Source organism: Rhynchophorus ferrugineus, unplaced genomic scaffold (genome assembly GCF_030347505.1).
Source record: "Rhynchophorus ferrugineus isolate W39M unplaced genomic scaffold, kcgeb_rfMv2 rfM2, whole genome shotgun sequence".
NCBI lineage: Eukaryota > Metazoa > Arthropoda > Insecta > Coleoptera > Curculionidae > Rhynchophorus > Rhynchophorus ferrugineus.
The window spans coordinates 9,841,803-9,864,465 of NW_027472581.1; the positions used below are offsets into that span (position 1 = coordinate 9,841,803).

Below are 22,663 nucleotides of genomic sequence, written 5' to 3' on the forward strand. Positions count from 1 at the left end.
AATTGGGATATGCATACACAGTGTACTCTCCAGACTTGGTGCACTGTGATTATTATATATCGACTATATATTAACGGCGAAAGAAGTGGTGCAATGATAATAAAATCTGGAAAATTGATGATCGGAAGAACGTTTATGGTTCGGTGAATCATGTCGCCTCTTCTTTTCTTGAAATGTCTGATTTGGGCGACAGTATCGTGGTATTCAAAATCCTTAATGATGAAGTTCTGCGTGATGAAGACCACTATATTACTGTGAAATATGGCCATATAAACACAGTCAAAATGGTTCAGTATTGGTTTCAGGAGTATGAGAATAGCAGAATAGCAATATTGCCTTGGTCAACACAATCGCTAGACTTCATTATAATTGAACCTTTATGGTTAGCTTTAGAGGAGATAGTAAGAAGTTGATTTTCATCTTCACCATCACTGAAGCAATTGGCGGATGTTTTGGTACGAGAATTGATCAACTCTCAGTTGGAAACTATGCAGACACACAAAAAGTAGATGTTGGCTGAACACCTTGTTAATAAATAAATATTGTGTAAAACAGGTCAATTGAAAAAGTCCCCGGCCTGACACATAGATGGCGCTACTAGAATTAAATCTGTATATGTTTTTCAGTTAGCCCTAACCCTCAAAAGACGCATGTATAAATTTGACAGCTGTCGGATCATGAAGCAACTTTTGTTATTGTGAAAAAAATGGATAAAAGGAATTTCGCATGTTGATAAAATATTGCTTTTTGAAGGGAAAAAATACAGTTGAAGCAAAAACTTGGCTAGATGCCGAGTTTCCGGACACTGCCCCAGGGAAATCAACCATCAAGGATTGGTATGCTAGGTTTAGAGGTGGTGAAATGAGCACTGAAGACGGTGAACGCAGTGGACGCCATAAGAGGTTGTTACCGAAGAAACATTTAAAAAATCCACAAAATGATTTTGAATGACCGTAAATTGAAATTGAATGAAATAGCAGACAATCTAAAGATATCAACTGAACGTGTACATCATACCATTCACGAATATTAGGGTATGAGAAAGCTCTGTGCAAAGTGGGTGCCGCGCGAGCTCACTTTTGACCAAAAATAACGACGAGTGGCGTAATAAACCCGAGGTTTTGCGACGGTATGTGACAATGGATGAAACATGGCTCTATCATTTCACTCCGAAGCCCAATCCACAGTCATCCGAGTGGACTGCACACGATGAACCCACTCCAAAGCGTGGGAAAACGCAACAGTTGGCTGGAAAGGTTATGGCGTCTGTATTTTGGGATGCGCATGGAATAATTTTCATTGCCTACCTACCATACCTACTAAAAAGAAAGGACCATCAACAGCGACCATTACATAGCGTTATTGGACCGTTTGAAGGACGAAATCGCCAAAACGGCCACATTTGAAGAATAAGAAAGTGCTGTTGTGAAAACGATTGCAAAAATCCATGAATTGGGCTTGGAATTGCTTCCGCATCTAACGTATTCTGCAGATCTGGCCGCCAGCAACTATTTCCTGTTCTCAGATGTCTAAAGACTGCTCGCTGGGAAGAAATTTTCGTAGAATAAAGCGGTGATCGCCGAAACTGAGGCCTATTTTGAAGCAAAGGACAAATTGTACTACAAAAATGGAATCCAAAAGTTGGAGGGTCGCTATAATCAGTATATCACCCTTGAAAGGAATTATGTTGAATAAAAAAAATAATTTTGGCAAAAAAATGTGTAGGCATAAAAAAATCTATGGTAGGCCGGGGACTTTTCAACTGACCTGTTATGTCAGGTATTCATACCGTAGTACCTGTTACCCGTAGCAGATGAACTTAACTGGAATATGCTTTTGAAGTTTTGAAGAAATGCAAAGTACATAGATGGATGAAGATCCTTATAGTTAAAGCCTTTACGATAATATGGCGTCAGAAACAGTTGTAGAAGTTAATAGGATATATTTTGCCTGAAATTGGTCTATACCAGCTTATATTAATATTCTTTCTTATTCAAGTAAAACTATACCACAAATAAAATATTGTACTATGGTTATATTTTCTGATGCCACTGTGATACTTGCTGTTGGTCTCCAATAGCGAAGAAGCAACCAGAAAACTGCAAGTAATATAAATAAGTGGGCCCAGATGTGGAGTGTAAAAGTTAATGAGGAATGAGCAATGACCTACAATCAAATTGTTTATGTTTCAATAATGCAAGGAATATATCGAAAAGAAGAGAACAGAACTCGAATTGTACAAAAATATTATTGGTTATGTGGATGAAAATATAAATTCTCGGTACATAATAGCTTGTACAAGAAGATACTAAAATCTATATCTATCTATGGAATTCAATTAAGGCCAGAATATCAATATAATACAAGTATTACATAATGATGAATGCAATCAGATGCCATCGGAACAATTACTTACACCAAGACCTTCGGATTCCAACTGTCAAAGATGAAATTAAGATAATGCCAAAGACTCCACTCGAATGTTAATACTGGAGTGCTGCAACTCTTGGGCAACACTGGAATAGGACGCATGTTCAAGAGAACCAAACTGTGTCATCTTGGGCAGTTGTGTAGTGAAGTATACTACGTAGTAAAGACACTGAAAAGTGCTACTAACTGTTATTTTGGTAGATACTAAGTAAGGGCCAATGGGTCTTCCTAGGCGAGTACTTAGTTGTAAGTTACTGTAGAGACAAATTGTTAAGTTACTCGGTAACGACTAGTAATAATCACTACATAGTATAAAACAAAGTCGCCTTTTCTGTCCCTATATCCCTATGTGCGCTTAAATCTTTAAAACTACGCAACGGATTTTGATGCGGTTTTTTTCAATAGATAGAGTGATTCAAGAGGAAGGTTTATATGTATAATACATGCATAATATACTAAGGCAACATTGCTAATTTTAGAGGTTTCTAACGTGATGTCGTAAATTAACCTATTTTTTTAGGCTTATTTAGCAATTAGCAAAAACGCTGCCTAACCCTACGAGTTAGATCAAATTAATGTACTACAGTATTGTACACCATAAAAAGGTCTACAAAAAAGTCCGCGATGGTATATGTTTATCTTTTAGGGATAACCCACATTAACCATTTTTATTGTTTACTTTTTACGTGAGAAAATGGCTTATTTACGAAGCTATTTTAAGCAATACGGCATTAATCCTTATCGAATTAAGTACCTTAAATACAGTGTGCAATTAATATAGATCAATATGGTTCCTTACAGCATGTAAATTAAACAAATATTTTCGGAGATATTACAAATTTAAAATTTGCGTTTAAAAATGTGTAATGTAATAAAAATTGTATGAATTTAGATATTCCAAAGATAGCAGGAAATCTTCATAGTAAGTATAGGGGAAGAGGAATTGTTTTACTCCAAATTTAATGCGTGCAGGCCAAGGGCAGTAATGAATGAACCAAAAATACTGGATCGATTTTAATCATGTTTTCATTGAGTGACATAGGCATATATATTTTATGCCCGTGCAAAGTCGGAGCGGGCCGCTATGTTTTTATATACAACGTTCATATTTTTTCTGTAGTGTATTTAATTTAGTATCAGCATTGCACCCGTGCGAAGCCGGGGCGGGTCGCTAGTATATTAATAGATCAAAATAAGTAAAACTGATAACAATTAGCCCAAATTTGAAGAAAAACTTACTTGGATGTACGTGGTTTTGGTACCGGAACAATTTGGTCTTCCTCTTCGTCGCTCTCAAACGGATTGAGACTGATCTTTATCGGTACCGTGAGTTTCTTCTTCTGACGAGGACTAGGTACCGGCTTGGTCTCTTGCAACACGTCTTCGTCGTCCTCGAACGGATTAATACTGATTCTCTGCGTGTAGATCCTAGCCAGACTCTCTGGCGTCCCGGCGATCTCCCTCTCCTCCATAGTGGGAATGATTTTCTTCTTGGGCCTGGGCGCCGGTGTTGGCCGTGGGGAGATCACCTCTTCCTCCTCATCATTAGGTTCGCCAAATGGATTTAGTGAACCGGAAGTTACCGAAGTTCCCGCATTTTCCTCCTCGTCCTCTCCAAACGGATTCAGATCGGTCGGATACGTCTTCGCCTCGTTTTGCGAGGTATCCGAACGGTCCTCAGTTTTGGGAGATTCGATCGGGCTTGAAACCGGCGGGTGGAGTTCTTCTTTTAATGATGATTCCACTGAGTCGTTTTTGTTCAATTCATTGGGGTCTATGTCAGAGAGAGGAGTTTCGGATGATTCATTTGCTTTATCATCCACTTGCATTTGTTCTCCGCTGTTATCCTCTACAGATTGCTCAGTAATTATCATTTCTTGTGAATGCATCATATCGGGGCTTTCTTCCGTTTGTGGTTTGGAACTAACGGAAGGAATTATCATTTCTTTTGAAAGCAACATATCGGAGCTTTCCTGTGTTTGTGGTTTGAAATTAGTAGAAGGAATTATCATCTCTTCTGAATGAATTACGTCAGAGCTTTCCTCCGTTTGCGGTTTGAAATTAGTAGAAGGAATTATCATCTCTTCTGAATGAATTACGTCAGAGCTTTCCTCCGTTTGCGGTTTGGAATCAGTGGAAGCAATTATCATTTCTTCTGAATGCATCATATCGGAGCTTTCCTCCGTTTGTGGTTTGGAATCTTCTGAATGTATCACAGAGCTTTCTTCCCTTGGCGATTTGAAATTAGGGGAAGGTCTTTCAAGACTGTCTTCGATAATAATAACTGAGTCATCTATTATTATGGGGCTTTTCAGTTCGTCTTGCGCATTATCATTGCATGTTAGGTAGCTATCGTCCGAGATGCTTGTTGTGACTTTTTCGCTAATCATTGTTTCCTTAATCGGTTCTGTTGTTTCAACAGATTTGGTTGAAGTTTCGGAGTTAATACTTATATGTTCATCATTAGTTTGTGCGTTATCATCTAGCACGATATTAGAATCTTTAGATTTATCAGTTTTTTCGTCGAATTCTACTATATCATCTTTAACGATAGGTGTTTCGGCGGTAAAGTTTTGTTCTGGTGGAGCACCTTCTAACTCGACACTTTTCTTACTCACGTTGTCGAAATCCTCCAAATCATCTATCGCTACTACGGTGGCTTTCTTCTTAATAGCTGAAGCTAAAGGCACTTGCTTACTAGGGGAGAATCTATTTACATCAGACTTTTTATCTTCATTATTTTCGAATAATTTCATCCTGGCCCTGACGCTGACACCACCAGGACTGGACACATTATCTTTGGTAACAAAGTGGTTGTTCGTCTGTTCACTAGCACTATCACTAACTAAATTAGAGTCCGGCTTATAGCTAGAAAAGCCGCTGCTCTCACTCACGATCGAATGGTCGTTCTTCTCGCCGGGATCCACGGTTGGCAGCGACGGAGGTTTGCTGCTGGGCAGGTCCGGCGGCAGATTCTCGCCGCCGGAATCGCTGCCCGACTCCTCCAGCTGGCTGCTGAAGAACTTGGAGCGCGCTTGACTCGACACGTTCTGGGCCAGGGTGAAGCTCTTCTTCAGCTCGCCGTCGAGGGGAAACTCGAGCGCGGTCTCGAAGTGGGTGCTGTAGGCGTCGGGAGCTTCGGAGAAACTCAGCAGACTGGCTGATTTTTCTTCGTCGCTCATCGAACGGAGCAGCACGGAGTGCTCGGACGAGATCTTCTTGGAGATGAGTTTCTCCTCGTCCGGACAGATCTCGCAGCAAAACTCGCCGCTCTCGGTCTCGTAGTAGTTGGCGAGGGTAAGCTGGGACTGGCAGCGGGCGCAGCGGAAGCAGGTCCGGTGATAGAGCAGCTTTCCGACGTTGAGGCGTTCCGCTATGAAGACGGGGAGGCCACATTTTGCGCACGGCTCTCTGCGTGCCTTTCCGATTGTAATTTGTACCTAAAAATGGTGAAAAGAACTTTATTATTACTGTAGGAACTGTTTTGGTAATGTTTTAGAAATTCTCACACCAATTGCAATATCTCCATTGAATATAGTTCTAAGATTTGTTACCTTCAATTTACTCTGATGAAAATTTACTATAGCCTATTCAAAGTTCATTTGTATATGCGTCATCGATGTCAAAACGTTGCACTGTTGAGTTTTGGTTCAGTTTGGCTTTGTTATCAAATATAATTTATTTTAACATTATAGTGCATCTAAAAACTACAGTTAATTATGCAGCCACAATAGTTTATAGGTTAGAGTTATAACATTTTATCACTATTGCTTTCAAGAATTTTGCATACGTCTGACAACTGGACGACTTTGATAGGCGCATTCGTTTACGTGTTCGAACTAATCAGACAGCATTGTGTCTCTTTTTAACTAAAATAAAATGAAAAGGAAAATACTGTCTGATTCTAAAACGAATTTACAAATTGCTGCAGGCAATACATTAAAAATTCCCCGGCCTGACACATAGATGGCGTTACTAAAATTAAATCCATATGTTTTTTAGTTAGCCCTAACCTTCAAAAGATGCGTGTATAAATTTGACAGCTGTCAGATCATTAGTTTGTGAATTATAGCATTTTGAGTGAACGAACTTTTGTTATTGTGAAAAAAAAAATGGATAAAAAGAAATTTCGCGTGTTGATAAAATATTGCTTTTTGAAGGGAAAAAAATACAGTTGAACCAAAAACTTGGCTTGATGTCGAGTTTCCGGAAACTGCTCCAGGAAAATCAACCATCAAGGATTGATATGCAGTGGATGCCCAAAAGAGGTTGTTACCGACAAAAACATTAAAAAAATCCACAAAATGATTTTGAATGACCGTAAAACTGAATGAAACTGAAATGAGAATGAAACTTCGTAAAAGGAGACTTTAAAATATAAAATAAAGAATAAAGTCAAAATTAATTCACCGTCTTCATGCATCCAATAAAAAAAATTATTACTACGTTAGATTGGAGTATATTATTTTTAAATAGAAGTAGGCATTATTTAAATTCGAAATAGATTTTTTTATTTTACTGGATGATTTCTAAGTGAATTCATCAAAGTTTGTCCGCTATCACTTGTGTTTGTGAAAATGCTTAACAAATTTACGGAGAAAGGCCGAAGGATTCTTTTTTGACTGAAAAGCCCACTAAATATTCAGTGATGGTCAATAGTTTTTGTGTTTTTATTAGAGAAAGAACATTTTGAGAGACCATTCAACATTTAGACTCGATGCAGTAACTTACACTGGAGAATTCTCACTTGACGACTACTAGAAACTTGTAATAATCAAAGTACTACACTAATTTAAGGAAACAATCAAAACAGGACGTTCTTTATCCTTATTTATCTCCTACTTTACAAAAACTCTGCCCCGCTGCATCATGTGAGCTCTTGTTTACTTTGATTTTTTAATGATTTTTAGATATATTTAAATATTACACTGTAGTATTAGGTATGCAAATATAATTATGTACTTTTTGGTACTGAATCTACATCTTCGACATCTTCTACAAATGTTGTGATGTTGTGTTTTCGACGGTCTTTATCCTCTGCACCAAAATCTCCATATAGACAGTCATCGCCTCTATACTATTCTTACCATACAATTACGAAGAACACAAGCATCTTCTTTAATTATATTTTAAAAAGACGGAATCATATTTGTTTACCTCAATAAACTAAAATATCAAAAAAAGCAGAAGATTGAACTAATACTCAGTTATATTTCAGTGCTTTTGTAACAGCCTTATGTTATATAAGTAGTTTAATGTATTAGTACTTTTCTATTCTACTAAATTAGGTAATTATTTCTTTCAATTAGATATCCCCTTGGTATATATCCCAGAAATGTCCCAATTAATTAATTCGTATTTGGTTTAATATCTAAGAACGATCTAGAAAAATACTCAATGGAATGATATTATTTAATTATAATGCTTATATTCGATCAATACTATACAGTTAGTGAATTATCCCAGATTATTTACTAAGCACCCAGGAAAACAAAAGTTAAATGATGATGAATAAGCATGTGCAGCGAAAGCGTGATGACTAGATCGGTATGTGAACGGATCAGATGATGTATTTATAATAAATAGGGTGAAATTGTTAATTGTTTTTTGTATTTTTTTTACCTTTTTAACAAAATATTTCGGGTTTGTACTGTCCCATAATGTCCAAGCTTTCCTCCTATGAAAACAAACAGTGTGGGTTAAGAAACAAGCCTTGAAGCTCGACGTATGATTTTTAAGCTAAGCCTTGCGTTTATATTTTGTGCAATGTATCGTCGGTATCAGTTTTTTTTGGGAAACCGTATTATGGCATAAAAGCGTTCAATAATAATAATTATTACAATAACACACATTCCAATATTCAATTGACAGCCAATATGTGAAAGCAAAAGCATTACTACATAAGCTGTTCAAAGTAAGTCAGATAATATAATTAACAATTTTTTATACAATTATTATTCTTTCTAAAATATAGCTCAATGAGTTACTAAAAAATACAATGTGAACAATATTTGTCCAATTACTAATATTATGCATTAAATTACTACGAAAAACTAAGATTTTCGAATGAAGACCTCTTCTATCAAGGTTCTATCAATTTGTTTACACTAGTATTAATGTATAAGCTGGCACTGTATTCTGTTTTTGTACTTTAACACCATACTACACCGGCTCAAAAGGTCCTCTTGAGTTCATTTGTCCAATATGTGCTGTCAGGAAGCCGGATTATCTCAATGTTAACATGGTGAAGAAATCTTTGTTCATGGCTCTAGGTCATTTTTCTAATGGCCTGGTTAATGATCACTATTTCTAAAGAATTACGTTCCTTAATACATTATTTTGAATATATTTTGAATATAATCAATTTTAATACTTCATTAATTGTTAAATTGCTGAATTATGTCTAGATAACATTTCTTGACACAACAACATATCTGTAGGAATACTATACGTCCATATGAGTTTAAAGGTTTGCTTATACACCAGTACTACCATGCTGGTGCTTACTTCGTGTCCAGTGTTGTTCCTAACTATTTGCAGTGTGTGGAACTTGGATAAAATTGATTCTGATAGGACAGATCTAGTATCTAAACTGATTTTCCATTGCCTTGTCCAATAGTTAATTTTATTCGCTGACGAATTTCATTGTTGCTTTCAATCCATTTGTATTGTAATATATGACAGCTCAGGAACAATAACACTGGTACCATCAGGGAAAAGAGCGGTCCTAACACAGTGAATTGAGGAATTTCCATTTTTCCTTTCGATTGAAACCAGAAGGCTCTATCCTTTTATTTTCTACATTTTAACAACTCTGCAAACTTTCTGAGTACACATTTTGCTTAATTTGAAACCACCCCCTTTATACCACACCTTAAAAAAGGCCTGTGCTACATTTATGAAACCGATAGAACTCTTCCTTTCTTCAGTAAGAAAAAAAAAACGATTCGGTAAAGCTATTATTGTTGATGATGACAGCTTAGATTTGGTTTGGCCGAGTGGTAATCAGAATGTGGAGAAAGAGTCTTAGTTTATGAATTAGTAAGTATTAATTATAGTGGGTAGAGTCCGGAAATCTTAATGAATAATACTCAATTAAGTTTGTCCATTTTTTAACGGAGTTAGATCTTGTTTGACAGCGCATTTCTTATGATACTTATTAAATAATTTTTTTTATTTTTATTTTTTTTATTACTCTTCGTGAGTCCACAATCTGCCCTATTGGCAATAAGTATTTCTTATGTCTATATTATATATACATGGCATGTAGAAAATCACTTCATTAAGCAATCTTTTGTATAAAATATTATCTTAATTAATTAGTCTTATTCTAAAGTCTATATATGTCCAGTAATCAGATCAGGTGGTGTTAAACGTTTTAGTCTACGCACTTCACTATCACGTCGCATATTTAGCTGATTAGCGAGTACATTGGAATGCACTGACACTCTTTCGAAGTACTTCACACAAACAAACAATTACACTCGTTATAGGTTTTAGAGGAATATCGCGTTGTATCACTTTATTTGAAATATAGTACGGAGCATCAACAATGCAACACAACACGCAACACCTTATTTTGGAACCGTTGAATGATGGATATATTAGATTTGCTAGCGGTACCCCATAGTTGGATTCCATGTGCCCAAATGGGCTTGAGTATAGACTCATACAGCAATACCTTGTTATCTGATGATAACTTGGATTTGCGCCCGATGAGCCAATACATTTGATATAATTTTAGTCCCAGTTGTTTCCGTTTAGAGAGTATGTGCTTCTTCCAGGTTAAGCGTCGATCCAAGTGCATACCAAGATATTTAAGATGTCCTGCTTGGGGGAGTTGACGATGATTGATATTCACTGGTGGACATGTTCTTCTACGCACGGTAAACGTTATATACGTGGATTAAATACATGATATGTAGAAGATGACATCCGTAAGCGATGTCTTGTATAAACCATCTTATTGTAAATCTATATCTTTTCTATTAATTAGATCAGATGGTGGTAAGCGTTTTAGTCTATGCACTTCACTGCTGTCACTCACATTAAGCTGGCAAGTACATTGGGGTGCACTGACACTTTTTCGAAGTATTTTGCACTATGAGTTAAATTCGTTGATGCATTTTGTATTTTTGTATGTATTTATTTATGAATGTATGTTTGATGTATTTATTTCTCTGCATCAATTGACACGATAATCTCTTTCAGCTTTCATTATGAGAGATTCCAATTAGCAACGGTCCCCAGAGCCTAACAACCCTAAGTATTGCCAAAGCTCAATACTGTATAAAGAGTAACCGCAGTGTGCATTTACTTATGACTTATGAATACAAGTCACAATAAATGTGACTCAGTTGATCTCATCAAATTCGGAGCAAAAACTTTGCATGGCCAAGATAAAATTTTAAGCTTAGGCTTATTGTAGTGATATGTAATGCCGTAAAAATGAATTTCAAACACGTTTTCGTTATATAATAATACTAGTTGAAAACAAATAAATAAAAGAAACTCGACAGGTTGATTTCCAACTAATAATTCTGGTCTCTCGAAGTGCATCTCTACTATTTTCTCCTAATAAATAATGCATGGGGTATTATTCATTCGCCGATCGGCAATACTTAATGGCTTTAAGTCTTCTTCGTCGACCGCAACGCGCCAACCGCTCAAAGATTGAAGTTCTATCATAAAACTCGTCATTCGACCGACTGGACACACTTCATTATTTATACGGTTTAAATAATCGCCTGTAGTCGAACCGAAGTATAAGTAGCTGAACAGCTGCCGTGGACAGTGGCATTATCGAGACAATAGTTGTTAAAACACGACATGTAATACTAATTTGTCAGCTGGCCGTCGTCTGGCCATCGACTACTTCACAAGGTTTTTTCACCGCAGTATTGTAAGAATTAATATTTACACAAAATATGGACTAAGAGCTTTCTAATTATCAGTTCCTATAGGGTAAATATTAGAGTTATAATATTAGGCGCTTATATGTCTTTTGATCAGCGATATTTATTGGTGTTAAACAGCTTAACATAACTGTTAAATATCATGGTTCTAATATTTCTCTATATAAAATTTTTTAGATAAGCTTTTTTTGCTATTATACTAATTATCGGAGAAAAACAACTCATTCTGACTCATTCGACAACTGATCAGGGATATCGTATTACGGATGTAATTAAGAAAACTTTTACAAAAGACATCACTCAAGCCTTTGATAAAATCAGTCTTGGGAACACAAGTTGGCAAAGAAATTATGAAGACAGATGAGCTAGATTCTCAAATCCTTTACTTCCATTCTTCATTTTAGAATAAGAAACGGCGACAAATATTCAGATTTAATATTCATTTATGAGGATGTACAACAAAAGAGTATCCTTGGACCAATATTGTTTTACTCTATACTAGTGATATCCCTAAATATGAAGGGGCAACAATCGCCACATTTGCTGATGATTAGAGTACAAACAGCTATTAAAAACATTAATGAAGTGATTGAAGAAATGGCGAATAAAATCTCTAATACAAAAAAATTAACTACTTGTCAGTTATAATTAGTACTACAACGTGGTCCCGCTACCATTTTGATTGCCTATAACTTTGCTAAAATAACAGATAAGAACATTTGGTTTTCATAAAAAGTTTATTTGGTCTTCACATTTTTTTTTTTCGTTATGATTGAAAAATTATATCTTCCAAATGGTGACCGGGATTCGCTATGCAACTTTCGGCTGTTTTTAAGGCATTTTTCATGACAACTGCAACACCTGCGGCAGAATTTCTTCAATTTCGTTGCGAATATTGTCTTTAAGGTGTTGAATCGTTTGGGGCTTATTCACATAAACTTTTAATTTTAAAAAACCCCATAAAAAAAGTCTGGTTCTGTTAAATCCGGAGATCTGGCTGGCCATGCTAAATCGCCACTTCGCGAAATTAGTCTTCGCGGAAAAACGTTATTCAATAATTGAATTATTGAACGAGCTGTAAGTGCTGTGGCCCCATCTTGCTGAAACCACATTCCCTCTAGTCCTTGCTCTTCCATTTCAAGCACAAGAAAATTTCGAATCATGTCTTGGTACTGTTCAGCAGTAACAGTAACTGCAACACCTTCGTCATTTTCAAAAAAATGGGGACCAATGATGTTTCCAACCAAGAAATTTAACATTAACATGATCCAAACATACCAAAATAAATCTCTTTGCAGTAATGTTAACATTACATGCTATATTAGAAATGAAGATATTTACACAGATCTAAAGTATCAAGATCAGATCATCTGAAGACTATATGAGAAGGTATATCAAGGGGTATCGCAAGGCAGTATTACAACTGCTCGACAACAGTGGATTTACCCTGAGGTTGAGGAGACAAAAACCCTTTGGAAATCTGGGTTATAAAAACAATATGAAGGAACGATTACTAGATAGTTCTACAAATCATGTAACACTCAAAATCCAATTCTAATCTCAATTATTGGTTTTGGTTTAACGATTTAAAAGTAGTAATTTTGGTGTCAATGACAAAGAGAGGCCTGGATGGCCAAAACAGTTCGAGATATAATGAATTTCAGTGATCGATTTCAAAGAAATTTCAGGCAATATGCAGTCGACGAATCAACTATTTCTAGACGCTAACACGCGATAGGAAAGGTAAAAAATGAGTAAAAACAGCTACCACCCGAATTTACTAAGAATTCCATTTGGAAATATCTAAAAAGAAGGGAAGAGATACTGAATCAAATATTCATGACCATAAAATCTGGGGATTTAGCAAGGTTTTTAGGGGGATTTAGGTACAGTAGATGTCTATCGACGCCAATTGAACAAATCGAACGACGAATTGTTGAAAAGGAGGCCATCGATAGCGAGGAAGTATGTTTATTGGATATATTGTCCCAATTTTTCTTAATAAACTGGCATATAATTCTGGCGATTTGAAAACGTCAATGAGAATCTGAAAAATAGATCACCATTGTATCTGTTAAATACTCAAATATCCCATTAATGAATTCAGCATCTTCAGTAATTAACCCTGCATTAACCTGTGATGAGTAAACTACAAATAGCGTTTAAACGACGTGACAAGCGGTGACATGTCAATTAACCAAGAAAGAAAACAAAGAAAATATGTCTTAATTGTTGCTGTGAGATAACTGTCCTTTAATAGTTTTCTATTCTAGATTTTATTTTTTGAAATTTTTACGTAAACCTTTTTTATCTTAAAATTGGATTGCAAATAAACATTCTTGTTATAAGCCAGTGAAAATGTTGCAGATGGCTTAAATCGATTTTAAAACAGAAGCACGAATATATGAGTGATCAAAGCATGCCAGAAGATTTGCCTCGCTTTGTCTTCAACTGAAATTAAAATCGGTAACTGGACATCGTCATGTAAGTTTGCATGTATCTCTCATTTCAGAAAATGTCATATTCGTGGAAAGAAAAACTTCTGGATGTTGTTGGAAATGGATTTCTGACTAAAAAAATCAATAAGCATCGAACAACCACCGTATTTATCTAATACGGTTCCGTTAGATTTTCTTATCTTTCCTAAGCTCCAATTTAGTTCTAGTTTACAGTGAATACAAAAGATAAAGGGGAATTCGCAATGAGAAGTCGATCTCCGATTTTAAAGATATTTTAACAATGAATCATTCGTTGACATAAGTATATTTTTCCGAAAAATTCGGCCAATTTTAACTATATAATTTTGCAGTTTAGATCAAATTAGGTATCAAGCTCTATAATATTAATTTGCAGTTACGTTTTTTGCTTAGACATAATATTAGTAGTTTGAAGCTTGAATTCTACAATTTACCACTGGCTTTCGATATTATTTGTCTCGCTAGTATGGAGACAAGATAATATTACAACTTACAGCATAAGAAAATATCCACATAAGAAGACTATGCACGTTTACAGATTAAAGCTATACCAAGCAGATTGACATATGTAAACAGCAGCACCAACCAACAAGATATATGCGAAAAATAAATCAAAAATTACCTGGATTTAATGATACCAAATTTATTCTTATATTTTATTAAGCATGGAAGAACGTCAGGTAAAGAAAGCCACCGTCAATCATAGCATGGTATCACATCACAGCACAGCGGCGTTTGCGCTAAAAAGAAAATATAGCTCAGTTTCTATCCAATAATATTTCAGATCAATGGTAATCCTGAAATTACACACATTTTCAGTGATGATACTATTATATTAGTACATGAAGATCATAAAACAGCTGTAATTATTGTTAATTAACTAAACAACAATTGGAATAAGCAATGGAAAGTCAATTTACTATGATACCAGAATGAAAATCTACTCTGTCAATTCCAAGTTCTAAACTAATTTTCGCGTACAGCGGTGTTTTTAATTAAGTTCATTTTTAAACCCCCGACGCCAATTTAACTATTTGATGGTTAAACGCATAGAGACTTTTAATTAATTTAACTACGCATTGACGGCAGAAAAAATGATTCAAGAGAGCAAAATTATTTAAGAAAGAACAGGATAACAAGAAGAAAGAAACAGTGGCTGGCCAGTCATAAAATATTTATCCTTTAATCTACAACAGCAGTAAACTGTTGGTAAATGCAAAATTATTATTCATTAACGTAATAATCAGACCGACTTTAGCTTAGATCTTCGTTGCCTAAGGCTTACGCTGTTAAAGCCCATATTAAGTAAATAGAAAAATGTGAAAGTCTATTTGTTAGAATTGCGATGTACAGATTGTCACACATACTACAAGAAATGCTTTTTCAGATAATAATATTTCATATATAGACGATGAACACTAACAAACCTAATTATAGAGCATCTTTTTTGTCGGTTTTACATTATATGACGCCTATAAATTTATTTTAAAATATTTACAACAGATGGTGTTACTTTGTATTAAATCTCATCGGATAGATTTGTAAACAACTTCATATTGAACACTCACGCAATGTCAGATTTCACAAAACTATTTGAAGTGAACAAAATATATTTTCGGGCATTGAAAACGAGTAAGTTGAATTTGCGGAAAATTTGACTTTTTTCTATTAACTGAAGTCATGGAATACTATGTGAAGCTTATGGCAACCATAGTTCATCTACTTCAACATATAAATGTTGATTTCCACATTTTAAAAGTGGCCATTTTGACACCGAAGGTAAAAAGCGTTCTGCAAAGAGAAATAAATTTGAAGACTGAGATTTTAAGGCATAAGTCGATGATGATCCGTGTAAAACGCAAGAAGAATATGCAAAGAATACGGGAATGATTCAAAAGCTTAGATACTTGAAGCCAAGATATATTGAAAAGCGTCTGCTGTGAAACCGCAAAGTCGGAAAGGTTTTATATATCGTATTGTTACTGGTAAAAATTGGATCCATTAGTATAACACAAAGTCAAAAAAATGAGGATCATCTGATTATGCATCAGCATCAACGGCAAAGATGGCTCCAAGCTAATATCCTGTATTTGGTGAGATCAACTTAGTATAATATGACCTGCTAAAACCGATTATAATTTCGTTAATGGCAAAGAACGACCGATGTGCTAGACATTCAAAAAGTTGGAAGACGAATTGAAAGTAAACTATACTCAGCTCAAACGTATAAAATACTTGTAGATGTATCTAGGAGTTGAAAACAAAAGCTATAAAATATTTGCATGGCTTGGATGAAATGTATTTGTTTAAAATGTAGAAGGTATTCTACAGTAGCACTACACCAGTTGAAAAAGCTTTAGAGATTGGTTTGCTACCTTTGTTTCTTTGATAGGCGGATAAAAAGAGAAGTTTTCGAAATATAACTGAAGATTTACAGTGTATGGATATCGAAGATGAAAAAATCCCTGTAGGGTCCAAGTTCCATATTTGGTAGGAACAACAAGAGCTGTACCAAGAGAAGCCAAAAACTAAATAACTAAACTAAATAACCAACTAAATATAAATAAATGATGATCTTACATGACAAAGTTCGGCCAGAAGCCGCCAGAGGTGTAAAATATTTACGTAGTTTCAATTCCTATTATCGACCATTGTTTTCTATTGATGACTTGATCGATTGATGTCTTTATATTTTTTATGTAATATTTTTGGGTACTGATAGAAAAACTCATTTACCTAAAATCTTGTTTTTTTGTATTCGTTATAATATTTAAAGTGATTTGAGATTTAACTGCATTTGCACAGCTACTGCACAGTAGACTGCGTGGTTTTCCGAAATAATAATCCAGGTATCCAGCTGGAATAATGCATGCCAAAATATTTGCTTGGCTTGAAAGAAATAAATATGTCTTTCACCATTGCAGACACTTGGCATCCTCAGATATTCATATAGTTCCAAACTATTCCAGAGTATGGCTTCCAAGCCAAGGGAGATTATGTACAAAAATAACATCATTTTTCATCATACTCTCGTAATAGTTCTAATAGCTTCATTAGTTTTATCAATCCTTAAAATATTATATCTTTGCAGTATCATAGTAAGAATTAACAGTTTGTTTCATGATCCTTGTTTGATGATACTGTTGCAAATTGTTCTTGTGCTAGCCTTGGATTTTTGTTTAATAATTTGTTAATATTAGATGCTGAAATCGCCTATTCACTATACTAAATCTAACTTCCTAAATCACTATTTTAGTGTTAGCGAGGCCAGAATTATAAATCTACAAATAGTTTTATAAGCAACGATAACAATTTTTATAAATTTTCTATTTTCTTTCAGTTCGCTACACATTAATAGCATACTTGCTGCAAATAATTATATCAAGGCGACGTAGTACTATTGCAAAACTAGGTGCAATTTGTTATTTACTATTACCAATTAAAAATAATTGATGCACAAAAAGTTAGTATAGAGTAATTTAGATTACAACATTGCAATCAATATGTTTATAACTTGATATTCGTAGAGCGTTGCATTACTAGAATGCACATGACTCATTCTGGACATGAAAACAAACTGTTTTTCTAAAAGATAACAAGTAACACCTATAAACTTGGAATATACTACTTCCAGAACATAATTTAAAACATAATATAATAACAAAATACATAATTCCAAGGAAAGAATTCCTTTTGAATTTTTGAACATTAGTTTAAAAACTTAATGGTCAGCTAATTATGTTCGTTCAAGATCTGGAAAAGGTTAATCACAACCAAGATAATTAAAACTTAATATATGGTGTGTTGTAACTGAGAAAATATATTCAAATAGCTTTTTGCGTTTGATTTACAAAACAAAGAACGATATGAACAGTCGATAAATTTCACCGAAGAGCAGTTGAACGAATTGCTCAATGAAGATGTGGGCCACAGCCTTTAAAAATTCTGAAAAGTCAATAGTAGGCACCGAAACTCTTGAAAATGACAACAAAGGGAGATAATTGATTTTTTTAACGAATTAAAATGCAAAGACATTGATAATTATTTTTCTTAATTGGGATCTACTTGTTCAGCAACAGAGTAGGATGGAATTTTTGCATCAATCTATCACAGATACAGAAACACTGATGTATCATAACAATGCCAAACATGCAGTGTCATGACTTACATCGGACCATTGGAACATTATCTGCCACTTATATTTTTACTTCTCGGTCGGTTTATTAGTAAATGTTAAGAACATATAAAGCTTAGATAACATGCAACACTAAAAACAAAGTTTCTCTCATATATTAAATACAGCAGTAAGACTGAAGCTTTAAATTTATTGTTATTAATAATAACCAGCTATTCAAAAATGTCATTTTTTCAACCAGTTTGGAAAACCATAAAATATAACAGGCCAATTGAAAAGTCCCCGGCCTACCATAGTAAAACTAATTTTTTTCACATTTTTTTTTATTCGACATAATTCCCTTCAAGGGTGATACACTGATTATAGCGACCCTTCAACTTATCGATATCATTTTTGTAGTACAATTTATCCTTTGCTTCAAAATATGCCTTAGTTTTGGCGATCACCTCTTCATTCTACGAAAATTTCTTCCCAGAGTGCATTCTTTTGAGATCTGACAACAGGAAAAAATTCGTGGGGGGCAGATCTTGAGAATACGGTGGATAAGGAAGCAATTCGAAGCTCAATTTATGGATTTTTGTTACCTTGCAAGCCGTATGCAGTCCACTCGGATGACTGTCGATTGGACCTCAGAGTGAAATGATGCAGCCATGTTTTACTCATTGTCACATATCGACTCAAAAACTCGGATTTATTACGCTTGATCATCTTTAAACACTGTTCCGAATCATTAACTCGTCGTTGTTTTGGTCAAACGTGAGCTCGCGCGGTACCCACACAGAGCTTTCTCATACCCAAATATTCGTGAATGATATGATGTACACGTTCAGTTGATATCTTTAGAGTGTCTGCTATTTCACTAAATTTCAATTTACGGTCATTCAAAATCATTTTGTGGATTTTTTAAATGTTTACATCGGTAACAACCTCTTTTGGGCGTCCAATGCGTTCACCGTCTTCGGTGCTCATTTCACTACGTCTAAACTTAGCTTACCAATCCTTGATGGTTGATTTTCCTGGGGCAGTTTCCGGAAACTCGTAATGAAGCCAAGTTTTTGGTTCAACTGTATTTTTTCCCTTCAAAAATCAATATTTTATCAACACGCGAAATTTCTTTTTATCCATTTTTTTTTCACAATAACAAAAGTTGTTTCACTCAAAATGCTATAATTCCCAAACTAATGATCCAACAGCTGTCAAATTTATACGCGCATCTTTTGATGGTTAGAGTATTAGTTAGTAGCGCCATTTATGTGTCAGGCCGGGGACTTTTCAATGTATAGCTAGCGAATATGTAGAAATTTCTTATATATTAGATGTTTAATTCTGGGCAAAATTAAGAACTATTAATCTAGTTAAGTAATATAACAATAGTGATAATAATAAGTAACTCAGTGATATCACAAAAATAAATTATCATAAAATATTATTTATACTCACCTTTCATTAGGAGAATATTTCTGATATTAAACAAGAACGTTTAACAGAATTGATATTGGTTTATATATTAAACCACAGCCATCACTAATTTAATCACTATTGTGCGACATGAAACACTACCAAAGCCCATATAAGAACAAACTGTTCTATATCCCACTTATTCCGAAACCAGGTCTCCTTCAACTTTTTTCGGTTCTAATAAATATTCTTATCGCTAAAAAATTACACGACTAAGAAATGCTATCCACTAATTATTACCACCTTCACTATTTCCAAACTATTATAATATGGTTATCTACGAGCAAGAAAAACAATACATAATTACTCGCCTTATTTACACACAAAAAAAACCGTACTGTTATGTTTGTAGTACAAGTTGCCGGTTTAGAAAAAATACCCACACTGTTCATTGTTTAAGATTTTCTGACTCATTCCGCTATGATGAAATTCATGGCTAATACATGTGTAGATGTTTATGTTTAATGAGGCATACACAAAGCTTAGGCGTAGCTAATGCAACTCAAACAGACAACTTATGTCTTTCATGACGTATTTATTTGACAAAGGACGTCCTCACTATGATCGACTAGGAAATGTTTCAGAAAGTAACGATAAATATTCATCAGAGATCCCAAATAGCTTTTACGGGCTAATATACTATAAAAAAATAGGTGTTGTTTTCAGCACTTCATTAAACTAGCTATTAATATTAATTAACCAGCTAAGTAATGTAAAATTTAAAACATCACCTAGTAAGATTGGACATGTGTTAACAACATAGTACCTTCAAGTATTAAAGATTTTGTATCTGTATAAATAAGTTATGTAAAGACCGCAGTAAACAGTAGGTCCAGTCCAGATAAATCCTCGTTGGTAAAAAAGAGACTTAACAAAACATTAAAAAATCTGTTAATGTTTGTTTATGTTAAACTTTTCTAACAGGTCAATTGAAAAGTCTGCAGCTTACCATAGTAAAATACATTTTTTGGCAATTTTTTTTTATTTAACATAATTCCCCTCAAGGATGATACACCGATTATAGCGACCCTCCAACTTTTCGATACCATTTTTGTAGTACGATTTGTCCTTTGCTTCAAAATAGGCCTCAGTTTCGGCCATCACCTCTTCATTCGATGAGAATTTCTTCCCAGCGAGCATTCTTTTTAGATCTGAGAACAGATAGTAGTCGCTGAGGGCCAGATCTCGAGAATACGGTGGATAAAGAAGCAGTTCGAAGCCCAATTCATGGATTTTTGCCATCGTTTTCACTGACTTGTGACACGGTTCATTGTCTTAGTGAAGCACCACTTTCTTTTTCTTCAAATGCGGCCCTTTTTCGGCGATTTCGTTCTTCAGACGGTCCGATAACGCTATGTAATAGTCGCTGTTGATGGTCCTTCCTTTTTCAAGGTAGTTAATGAAAATGATTCCATGCGCATCCCAAAATACACGCCTTGGAGCGGGTCCATCGTGTGCGGCCCACTCGGATGACTATCGATTGGACTTCGGAGTGAAATGATGGAGCCATGTTTCATCCATTGTCACATATCGACGCAAAAACTCGGATTTATTACGCTTGATCATCTTTAAACACTGCTCCAAATCATCAACTCGTTGTTGTTTTTGGTCAAAAGTGAGCTCGCGCGGCATCCACTTTGCACAGAGCTTCCTTATACCCTAATATTCGTGAATGATATGATGTACACGTTCAGTTGATATCTTTAGAGTGTCTGCTATTTTATACAATTTCAATTTACAGTAATTCAAAATTTCATTCATTTTGTGGATTTTTAAAATTTTTTCGTCGGTAACAACCTCTATTAGGCGTCCACTGCGTTCACCGACTTCGGTGCTCATTTCACCACGTCTAAACTTAGCATACCAACAAGCCAATCAAAAACAATATTTTTATCCATTTTTTTCACAATAACAAAAGTTACTTCACTCAAAATGCTCTAAATCACAAACTAATGATCCGACAGCTGCCAAATTTACACATGCATCGTTTGAAGGTTAGGGCTAACTGAAAAACTAATATAGACTTAATCATAGTAGCGCCCTCTATGTGTCAGGCCGGGGACTTTTCAATTGACCTTATATATAATACTATTATTATTAAAGTAAATGGCGATTCACTAGTGGTTTGAAAACATGACACATAAAAGTAAAGTCAATAGAGCCGAATATTATCCATATTAGAAAGAAAAAGCATATTCAATAATAAACATCAGTACTTGAAAATTGTTCTTCGACAACAAATTACCGACGTAAACTTAATTATAAAGTGAAATTTCTTAAGAAATAACTTTGAAGCTGAAATAAGATTCCATATAACTTAAATTTTTAGCCGATATCTTGAAATTATTATTTAAAAAATTGAAATGTCTGCACTATTAAAGAATAATAAAATAAAAGCCAACAATGCTTCCAACATGTAAACATGCAGTACATTTTTGATAAAATGTAGAATATATGTGAATTTCTTGAAGATAAATTGAAGATAGGTTTGAACACAAATTCTGCTTTTTTTATCATCCTATTCTTGCCACGAAATTTTTGTATTGTTTACTGAAATGCTTTTCTAAATGTCACTGATTTTTATTTAAAATGCAAGCTTATTGGCATTGAACATATTCAGAGCAAAGAATAAGTTGTACCTGACAATCAACTTATTGATTGTAGTCAGTAATTGATTATATTAAGTATTCGGTAGGGGGAAATCATCAAGATGCTTTAAAAAGAATAATTTAATTTATTTTCGATAAAAAATTCTTAACTAGTATAAAAATAAAAATATGAACACATAGAGTTATAAATAATTATGTATAACTTATACATGCTACCTAATTATAATATTAATATTAGAATATTTTATCCCGAATGTATTATTGGCTTTAACTCAAGGGTTTTTGAAAATTAATCCGTTCTATTAAACTTTAATACACTATTAACTTTATTTTTAAATAATGTATTTTTCTTTTTAAATATTTACTACTGTTACAACGTTAAATAGTTTAAATATAGATAATTCGAGACATTTTTAGTTTCTGTCGAAAACACGTATTAGTACGTCACATTTTCACGAATTTACTGTTGATTTCTGATACTGATGATTTCATCGACACATTTGATCCAGAAACTGTTGGCGACTTGTGCGGTTCAAGGGAGGTTTTAAAAAGTTTTCCAGCGGCGATGGGTGTCTCGAAGATGAGGGATGATCGTGGATGAGCACCTGCAATGGACGGTAACATTTGAAGATTTTACTA

At 34.6% G+C, this 22,663-nt stretch overlaps 1 protein-coding gene across 3 annotated transcripts in view; it reads right to left on the bottom strand.

Moving 5' to 3' along the window:
- The window catches only part of MICAL-like (protein), a 168,282-nt gene that overhangs the window by 4,229 nt on the left and 141,390 nt on the right, over positions 1-22,663 (bottom strand). For all 3 annotated transcript variants that reach the window (XM_076393896.1, XM_076393895.1, XM_076393897.1), the window contains one exon: positions 3,670-5,870. In XM_076393896.1, coding sequence (XP_076250011.1) covers positions 3,670-5,870 — 2,201 coding nt within the window. The remainder of the gene's footprint in view (positions 1-3,669; positions 5,871-22,663) is intronic.